The following is a 10649-nucleotide window of genomic DNA, read 5'->3' on the forward strand; positions in this document are numbered from 1 at the left end:
AGCTCCACAGAACTGGGCATGCCTAATAGCCAGGGAAGGCTTGGGCTGCAAGAAGAAAGCGTTTGCATCTTCCGAGCTCCCCTCCCCGCTGCAGCTGCCTCCTGCCAGTCAGGCGACCCGACGTGCACCACGGCCCAATGAGGGCCCGCGGCCTTCGCCAGCGCCCCGCCTCTCCTGGCATCACCACCAATGAGTGGTTGGCGGAGGTGGGCTGCGCCCTGTTCCCGCCTCTCCAGTTAAGGCCGCTGGTGTGAGCCCGGGCTCGGCGCGAGCGAGGGACGACGGAAGGGACGGGCAGGTGTGGACGCGGGGCCACGCAGCCCGACGGCGGGAGTCGCAGGTGCTGGGTGCATGGGCCAGTGAGGACGCACGGAGATCCCCTCGCCGCGCAGAGGAGGAGCAGCGCGGGAGCCAGGCGCTGCCCCACGACCCTGCGTCCGAGCGAGCGGAACCTCGCGCTTCGCCCGGGGACAGTCCGAAGTCCGCGCTATGGAAGAGGAGAAATATTTGCCTGAGCTGATGGCAGAGAAAGATAGCCTGGATCCATCTTTTGTGCATGCATCGCGCCTTTTGGCAGAAGGTAGGACTTGCCCCCACCGATGGTCACAAACCGCCGGCTGCCTATTTCACCCTTGGCTTGATTAGGGGAGTGAAGTTGGGGAGGGACTCCTGTCGCCGTCTTCGCAGAAACTGTCCCCCTGAAGATGCTCGTATCAGAGCTCGGGCGGACAGACCCCGTTCTTGGGGCGGACAGCGGTGCTCCTTCTCCACGTCTTAATTTGGAGAAGACCAAAGCTACGGAGATCTAATGGCAGTGGCGATGTGACCTGTTAGGATCGTTGATAGAGAAACCGTAAAGTGTAACGCGGTCTACAGGGACATTTTCACTTCCCTGAGGGAGGGGAAAGCAGTTTGGAAGTCAATGGTGATCAATGTAGTGTTCTAAGAGCTTTTTGGCTACAGATCAGTATTTTTATTTTTATTTTTTACTGCATTTAGGAAGTGATGTTTGATGCCCTTTAATCAAAGTCTATCCTATGGAAAGTGTTAGAATTAACCTATGCATTAAACTGTGCATGTTCTTATATGTATGTTAATGTAGTAAGTAGAGGCTAAAGTGCTTATACATTTATTTGAAGTGTGATGATTGGGTACTCTGCGAGATACTGGTCCCTGGGAACGCTCTATAATTGATCAACTGTTTTACCAAGTGTGCATTTTCTTTTGTGTACCTGTAATGTTAAAGGAGATTTCGTTCCCAGAGGAACATATATGTCTTGTCTTTTGCATTGCTTTGAAAGGTTAAAAAAAAAAAAAAAAGACACACAAACTTTATTAACCAAATTACTCCATTTATGTTATAATAATGCCATCTAAATAGTCAAGACACCTATATCTGTAGTTATTTACACATGCCTTTTATAAAACAGCTGCAGATTTTTTTAGATGAATGCTTCATTAATAATGAATTGCTTCATCATCAAATTGGTTACAGTGTAGTTTTGTAGCTAAGGTTATTATGGACTTACATACAGCAAAAAACTAAAAGGGATAACTTCCTCTACCCCAGCTCCTCAGTATTAAAAGATTTTTTTGAGACTTAGTTGTACCAAGGAAGAATAAATTCTGCTCCTCAATATATGATTTAAATCGGTGTTAGCTATATTTTTAATTGATGGATTGTTATTTATGTTAACAATAAAGTGTAAGGTATTTTTTTATGTTTAAATGCTAAACAGTTAGAAAAAGATTTATAGTCAAAACATGGAACATGTGAAATAACTGAACTGTTTTCAGGGAAAAAGCTTGTTTTATAGATAAGTGGGAAGGTGAAATACAATTATGCCTACTACTTTGGTTACTGAATGAAAAAAATAGAAATTAAAGTGGAAAAGTGAAGTCAATAAAAATGCACTTTTTTGCTTTCTCAAAAAAGACTACATAAAAATAATAGCAAAATAATGAGTTAATAGATGTTTAAGATTGTTTGAAATGATTTAAAAGGCAAGTCTTACCAGTCTTCAGTATCTTTAATATATTTTGAATAGTCTTCAATGTATTTTCCAGAAATTTCTTTATGTAGCTGATAATATGTCTTTAAAGTGAAAAAAAAAAAAAAACCATTTACAAATTGATCGTTCTCTCTGACCCGCTAATTAGAGTTCTATTTGAGACAAGTAGCTCAAAGATTAATTCATCAGTCATTAATATGAGTTATTGTACTTGAAGGCGGTCAAGCTAAATAAATGCGTACAAGAAACTCTTAACAGTGCATAAGTATTTCTTTGTCTGGTAAAGCAGTCAGAGAAGGCTATGCACTTGGTTCCTTAACATTTTATCTTTCCTAGGAACTTGATTTCTTGATATAATACTTAGGAACATGTTCTGATGTTCCTTGTAATTTGATTTTTTCCCAGCAGGGGGAAGCATGCCCTGCTTTAGTAAAGAATTAGAAGGAAAAGCTCCTGAATAGAGGAAAGCATCTAAGTAAGAAACAAAGAGGGTACCTAAATTTCAAAGAAATCAGCATAAGGAAAAGAGAATGGAGGAGGTTATAATAATCTTGGAGTACATAAAGAGTTATGCAAAAGGATGCATAAGTTTCAGATTACCTCAGTACTTGGGACTCTTTACATGTGCTTATTAAAGAGTGTAAGATGATTGTTCTTGGAATCTCAATGATCTTAATGTATATTTTATGGTATAGATCTTTCATTATCTTTCCAAAGGCCAGTTGCCAAGATGTCCACACTTAGTTTCAGATGTCTATAGAAGAGTATCGTTGAGGTGATTTTATTTCTTATACTTGAGAATGCACTGATTGAAGGCAGTGGCTATAAATAAACCTGACATAGATATTCATTTGGAGAGAAGGTGCATACTGAAGTACATTTCAGTCAGTACTGTGCAGACAGTGTCAAGCCTGAATGAGTAATAAAAATGATACAGATGATTCAGTTCTTCAGAATGATTTTCCGGAAGCTAATATCTATACAGGCAGTAATATAAACCAATGAGCTTTCACAATGATTTATTTTGCATTTTGATTGGTGATAGATGCAAATCAGTGCTCAATTGACAGTGCTGCATGTAGAATTGAAGGCTGTGGGGTTGAAAGTACTAGTTGGATGTTTATTTGGGGTTTTTGGGGGGTCCATTGTAGTTTATTTCACTTGTTTCTGCTGTGTGTTTTCCATAAGAATGATTTCAATTGATTGTTACTCAGAAGAAATCTTGAATAATGTAGTTTGAAGTTTGTTTCTAGTATGCTTAAATAATTAAAATAATGTTCATCCTGCGATTATAATGTTGTTTAGTTATCCACTTGTTATGGTAGGTGCTTTTGAATATGATAAAACAGCAAACTCAGGACTATCCTTAAAGTTCTACTCAGAGTCTGAATTTGGTTGCCAGATGAAATTACATGAGGTTATTTATATCTATTCTGCTTCTGGGAAGTGCATTAAACTGTGAATCTAGATACCTGGATTTGAATTCCACTTTAACCTCAACTGAATCTGGGTAAGCTTTCTTTCCCTGGGCCCAGTTTCCTTGTCTCTCAAATTAAGGAGTTGGACTAAGTGATGTATATGTGTGTTTTTTTTTTTTTTTTTTGCAATTCTAATTAAGTCTCAGACTACTGATGGATACAACGAAGTGATGTTTGTATATTCGGAACAAAAAATCAATGGCTGCACATTTTCAAAACTTTTTTCATTCTTTCCTAGTTTAATGATTAATAATATATTTATGGCACTAAAATGTAATTTGAGGTGTATATTTTATTTTGGGTATTGGGGACAGATTTATGTTCTTAAGTCTATTGAACTACTATTAATGTTTGAGGCCAAAAATATATATACATGAGAATATTGTCTGGAAATATTCTATGTCTGCTGACAGACATAGATCTGTTCGGATTTATATATTCAATTACGGTGATTCCATATTCTTAGGAGCATTAGAAATTTTTGTCCAATTGAGAGCGGTTTGGGGAAGACTTCCTAGCCTGAAATCTTTGCAAGCATTATATGACGATGTCAAACATTGCCAAATACCCCAGCAGTTCGAATGGTTTTCAAAAAACTGTAGGTGCTATTTTCAAACTTTAGTGAAAAGTTTGACCTCCCATATAGACTTGGCCTTTATTTTTGCAGATATAAATGAGATCTTAAAATATTAAGGAAACAGGGATTAATACTTATCACAAATGCAAACTTGTGAGTTAACTACATTTCGGTTATCAAAAAGAACCATTTTTTGGTTAGATAGTGTTTCTTAAATATTTTTCATAAAGCTTCATATGTTTTTAAATTAAGGAAAGTTACTAGTGTCATGTCTAAAGCAGCTTCTGGTTAAAAATAGTATTCCTGTGACTCTTTAAAGTGACTTTTCTTTTGATTAATGTAATCACCTTTTTCTCCCAATAGATTTGGGATAATCTTACTTATGTTTCTTAAATAAAAGAAAAACATGGGCAAAAAAATTAAATTCAAGTTATCTTTGATCTTCAATTAAAACAATTTATGATATAGTGGAAAATTTGTACTTTGACAAGAGAAACACTTAGGAGTGAGTATTGACACTTCTACCTACTGGGAAATATAGGATGTGTCATTTCCCCCCTCTCTGATACTCAGTTTCTTCATCTATATAACAGGAAAAGTAATACCTGCCAGGCAGAGTTCTTTTAAGATGGAAAAACAAATAAACAAACAAACTTCTGCTTGTGATGCCTGTGATAACATAAGCAGTATTTTTAAAATTTATTTTATTTTATTTTATTTTATTTTATTTTCAAGACAGAGCCTTGCCCTGTCACCTAGATTGGAGTGCAGTGGTGCAATTTTGGCTCATTGCAACCTCTGCCTCCTGGAGTCAAGCAATTCTCCTGCCTCAGCCTCCCGAGTAACTGGGATTACAGGTGCATGCCACTACGCCCAGCAAATTTTTGTATTTTTAGTAGAGACAGGATTTCACCATGTTAGCCAGGCTGGTCTCAAATTCCTGACTTTGTGATTCTCCTGCCTCGTCCTCCCAAAGTGCTAGGATTACAGGCGTGAACCACCATGCCCGGCTAGTAATTTTTATGTGTATAACAAAAATATAAGCAGAAATTAAACAAATGTAAGATGATGCACCTCAATTTGAGAAAATAAGTAAAATAAACACTTCCTTACTTTAGATTACTGCTGAGTTAAATTTAAATTCATAAAGCAAATTATGAAATAAATTACCTTATGAAAAATGATTAGAGTTTTAAAAATATCATGTTTAGTAAATGATCACTTGTTAGTCTTTAACCATGAGCTTGATTAGCCCTGATCCTATTTATTTCAAGAGTAATTTCAGACCTATTCAGACTTCCCCTTAAACCCGCACGTTCTTCACTCTCTTCACTCTCAGCAGGTGATTTCATCATCCTTTTTATTGGAGGAAATGGATATATCTCTTCTGCTGTTCCTTAACCTCCTACCACCTAAAAACTTCCATAGCCATCGTCACTGTCTTTCATTTCCAGAAGACCAAATGTTTCTTTTCTTCAAGGTTGACTTGCCACCCATATCCTTGACCTAAATGCTCTTCATCTCTGGACTCATTCTGTAGTTAAATCCGTTATTCAATATCTCCTACTCTTTCTCCCAATCAGCTCTTTCTTTATAGAGCTGTCAACATGATTCAATCTGAATAATTTGAAGAAATAGAATACTTCTTTCACTTGCCACAAGTATTAAAAAATGATCTCTCTTGACATGTATCCTTCGTTGTTTCCTTCAAACTTCTGATAATACTAGTATATGCTAACTGCCTCACTTTCTTCATTTACGTTTTAAAATTTCTTCAGTTTGGCTTCTGTCTTCATCACTGTCCTGAAACTGATGACCCTAGTGACAGAATAATCTCATAATTGCCAAATCAAATAATTTTTTTCTGACCTGTCATCAAGTCTCTTGGCTGCACTTTCCACTATTGACCTTCTTCTGATTTCTTCCCACCTTCCTTGTCTTCTAGGCACTGTACTCTGCTGGTTTTACTTCCTTCTTTGACCGTTTCTTGCCCTCATCATCCTTCATTTCCCTCCTTCCCACACCAACACACAGAATGCCGTCACAGTACTTCATTTAAGGCTAAAGTCTCACCATGTCACACTTCTTGATAATTTCCATTGCCTGCAAGGTGTAGTCCATACCCCTTGACGTTCTTATAACATGCTTACCTCTCCAGAAGCATCTCTTCAGCCTTTCTGCTTAATTTCTCTCAGGTATACCAAACTGCTTATAGTTCACTCTCTAGACTCCCTTGACATTCCCATACCTATTCACAGAAAGCTAGATATTTTCCCCTCATTCCCATAATGAACGCCTCTAGGTCACTGTCCAAACTGTTATTTTAGAATGATCAGGTTGTGCCTGTCTCTCTCACTAGTGAAACAGCTCCTCTTTGTCCGCTCTTGAGCAGAACTAAGTCTTTTTCATCATTATATTAGCAGCACTTTTCACAGTGCCTGGTATGTGGTGGTGCCAGGTAGAGGCCAAACAGGCTTTTCTCCATCAGACTTCAGAACCCGTCTCCTGTTGGCCCCTCTGCTACCTCTTCTGCATGTGGATAATACTTGCCCTTTTCTCTGTCCTCTCCTATGTCTAAGGTGTTGCACATGCTAGGACCTTGCTTTAGAATGCCCTTTCTAGCTTCTCTCCATGATTATAATTTATCTTCATTCAATAAAACTGAGTACTGCTATTCCTTCTTCTAGGAACCCTTTCATAATGGCTTCTCATCTAATTCATTATAAATTAAGTGCACTTCTGGTTTTATTTTCAACCTATCCACCATTTCTACATTGCAACATGCAATTCTGTTTTGGTTGTCTTCCCCTCTAAGCTTGAGGGCCAGACTATGACTTCTGTCTTTGAATTTTTAATGCCTGCCTTCAGCCTCATATGTAGAAGGCCTCAATAAATGTTTATTAACTGAATGATGCTGACCTCATATCTTCCTTTTTCTCCTATTTTGTATTTAGAAAGTATCTCCAGAAACAAGTTTTCAGTAATTCCGTCATTTAGAATGATAATACTAATTCAGTCATATTTTATCTTTGCAGAATGCAAAACCTCAGGAGGCCACTTTGAAAGTTTCCATTTGTTTCTAAGTCAATTTTGAAAAACTATTCATTTGCAGGAAGTTGGAAAGTTAGTACAGGGAAGTCCTGCTTTACTTTGTGAGGTCTCCGAGAATCTGCCCATTTGTTTCTTTGTTGTTTGGATTGAGGCTTTGTGTGTGTGTTTGCTTTTAATACTTCTGAGTTGCCAGCTTTTCTAGCACTCAATCTGGCACATATGCGGCACAAAGAAAATCTAGGAAAACCATTAAAATGTCATTCCCGAGTCTTGTGGTACTCAGACAATTGGCCTCCTTTTCTCTACTTTCTAGAAAAGAAAGTTTTTCTTATGTTTATCTGTAATGTCCCATCCCCATTCATTTATGTGTTTTAATTTATATCTTTATGAAATCTTTTGAATGAATATTAGGCCTTGTACATTAATATTAATATTTCATTAACTAGTTGTATAAGAATGAGCATGACCATGATAAATTCATCTGGATAATGGACACAGTAATATTCTCTATATTTATCTCATTTTAAGGTTCTTTTTATGGCCTGATACCTGAGAGTGGGAACATAACTGATCATTATTCTCGGTTTCTCTTTATGTACACAGTCTATAGTGAAGCTGTTTGTTCCCACAGCAGCTGTAGAAGGGGAGGAAGTGAGGTTTGGAGGTAGTTCTTAGGAACCCTTGGAAATAACTGTAATATCATTGGCTTTCCTTATGCACTTATTTGAACACCGAATTTGATCCTTCTTTTTGGTTTGGCTATATAAGAAATATATCTTCATTGGAATTATATTCTGACCCCAGTTTGATTTTTTTAAAGCTATAAACTGTGTAATATTTAATATATTCCATAGATCAAAATTTGATACTATTACCTATAAAATGCTGAATTCCAGTAAAATAAACATAATTTGGAAAATTGTTTAGAGGTAGAATACCCACTAATTGCTGATATTCTACATTAATGTTAGCAAATATCCATATTATATGACTTCCTCATTTTCTCAAGTGCAGAGTTCTGTAATGAGTGCATCTTTTATTTGCCAAATACTTGCGAGGTCATGGCCAAGCATCCTCTTGCTCAATTGTTTTAACTTTTTTGGGGGAAAGAAGTCATTTTTAGCACATCCTCCATTTGACTCATGAACAGTAATTCCAAAAAGATTTTGCAGTATAGAGAGATAATAAACAATCATAAAAGCATTAGGCTATTTACTTTATATTTTAGCTATAGTTTGGAAGATTAATTCCATCAGACTAGTGCTCTACTTCATTTGACTGCACAATCACACATGCCCTTGAATGTGTGTTGGTAAAAACTGCACATGATATGTGCTATTAGTAATGAAATATCAAATGTTTAATTTATGGGATTTATAATCTATAGGGGATTCAACTGTATACATATAGACATCTATATATATGTATATATGTATACATATATATGTGTGTATATATATACACAGACACATACACACGTGATATAAATAAGTATATGGAAGGTCCAATAGGTTTTACATAAATTTTAGAGACCACTGATATAGGAATTCAGAGAAAGTCATAACTTCGGTTGTTTATGGTAATGAGAGATTTATCATTATTACCATTATTATCTCAACATTTATTGTGAGTTTACTCTTTGCCAGACACTGTACTAGATGATTTGCATGCATTACCACAAGTAATCTACCCACCAGTCTTATTGTGTAGTTATTAGTGTTAGTTTTACAAATTAGAAAAATTAGGGCTTAGAGAAATTAATTTACATCAAGTCTCACAGCGAAGAAATTATACATGTAACCAGTACACCACATTGTCTCCTATAATAGAGATCCAATGTTAGGCTTTGAAAGAAGGCCAGATGCTAGTATGCAAATTTTATCTAGAAGATCAATGTTGTTGTTGCCATTAACTTCTAAAATATGTTTCTGAGTGCAAATACTGGATGAATTATTATATGATATCATAAAATATAAGTATAGCTTATAAAAGTCAAATAAATTTATAAATGGGGGAATTTACCTTATTATAGAATTGAATTAAGGATCATCAAGACAGCCTACATTTCTGAATGACTTACATTGACTACTTCGTAGAGAGTTTAGTGATGTGGTAGCAGAGCAGAGGGAACATTTCAGACTTTTGACCCAAAAAGTGATGGATAATTTTGTGTAGTTTGCTGAGGCATTTTCCCCCATATTTTTTAGACAACTGCTTGTATTTGCTGAATTCTTCTAGAAACAAAAGAACAACTGTAGATCCTCTCTTGTGTCCTGAGGCGGTCAGGGTTTTGTTTAACGTTTAGAAGTGAGCAAATTTTACATTTGATCAGAAGCAGAAAACAATATGGCTTGATTTAAATGTTATCTGCATGTTTTGAGGTATTAGAATTTAATAACTTTGAAACAGATTGACTGGTGTTATTGTACTGTTATCAGAAATGGCACGATCAGTGTCTGTTTCCTTTTAAAACATTAAAGATTAGATTTTACGATTTTACTCTTCTTATAGAAAACCAGAATAAGTGTGTTTTCTGTTGAGCGTATTTTTAGCAGTTTCATAGCATTGTATGCTAGATAATGATAAGCCCTGACTGCAACTTAGGAGAGGGAGCTTCTGTGATAGAAACAAAATAAAGAGCCTGAATGAGAAGAAATTTGTTGAATTTTGAGGAGCAAAAGGGGTGACTCAAGTAATGGCTGCTTTTATTGAACATACACAGTGGCTTAGGTCTTTATTTTTTATTTATTTTTTTATTATACTTTAAGTTCTAGGGTACATGTGCACAACGTGCAGTTTTGTTACATATGTATGCATGCGCCATGTTGGTGTGCTGCACCCATTAACTCGTCATTTACATTAGATATATCTCCTAATGCTATCCCTCCCCCTTCTCTCCACCCCACTACAGGCCCTGGTGTGTGATGTTCCCCTTCCTGTGTTCAAGTGTTCTCATCGTTCAATTCCCACCTATGAGTGAGAACATGCGGTGTTTGGTTTTTTGTCCTTATGGTGGTTTGCTGAGAATGATGGTTTCCAGCTTCATCCATGTCCCTACAAAGGACACGAACTCATCCTTTTTATGACTACATAGTATTCCATGGTGTATATGTGCCACATTTTCTGAATCCAGTCTAACATTGATGAACTTTGGGTTGGTTCCAAGTCTTTGCTATTGTGAATAGTACCGCAAGAAACATACGTGTGCATGTGTCTTTATAGCAGCATAATTTATAATCCTTTGGGTATATACCCAGTTATGGGATGGCTGGGTCAATTGGTATTTGTAGTTCTAGATCCTTGAGGAATCGCCACGTTGTCTTCCACAGTGGTTGAACTAGTTTACGGTCCCAGCAACACTGTAACAGTGTTCTTATTTCTCCACATCCTCTCCAGCACCTGTTGTTTCCTGACTTTTTAATGATCGTCATTCTGACTGGTATGAGATGGTATCTCATTGTGGTTTTGATTTGCATTTCTCTGATGACCAGTGATGATGAGCATTTTTTCATGTGTCTGTTGGCTGCATAA

At 36.8% G+C, this 10649-nt stretch overlaps 1 protein-coding gene across 1 annotated transcript in view; it reads left to right on the top strand.

Moving 5' to 3' along the window:
• Positions 1 to 213: 213 nt before the first annotated feature.
• The window catches only part of KHDRBS2 (KH domain containing, RNA binding, signal transduction associated 2), a gene marked incomplete at its 3' end in the record, with an annotated part of 444128 nt that continues 433692 nt past the window's right edge, over positions 214 to 10649 (top strand). The window contains exon 1 of the mRNA XM_011997223.1: positions 214 to 580. Coding sequence (XP_011852613.1) covers positions 490 to 580 — 91 coding nt within the window. The remainder of the gene's footprint in view (positions 581 to 10649) is intronic.

Source organism: Mandrillus leucophaeus, unplaced genomic scaffold, assembly GCF_000951045.1.
Source record: "Mandrillus leucophaeus isolate KB7577 unplaced genomic scaffold, Mleu.le_1.0 Scaffold1142, whole genome shotgun sequence".
In the NCBI taxonomy this organism is placed as follows: domain Eukaryota; kingdom Metazoa; phylum Chordata; class Mammalia; order Primates; family Cercopithecidae; genus Mandrillus; species Mandrillus leucophaeus.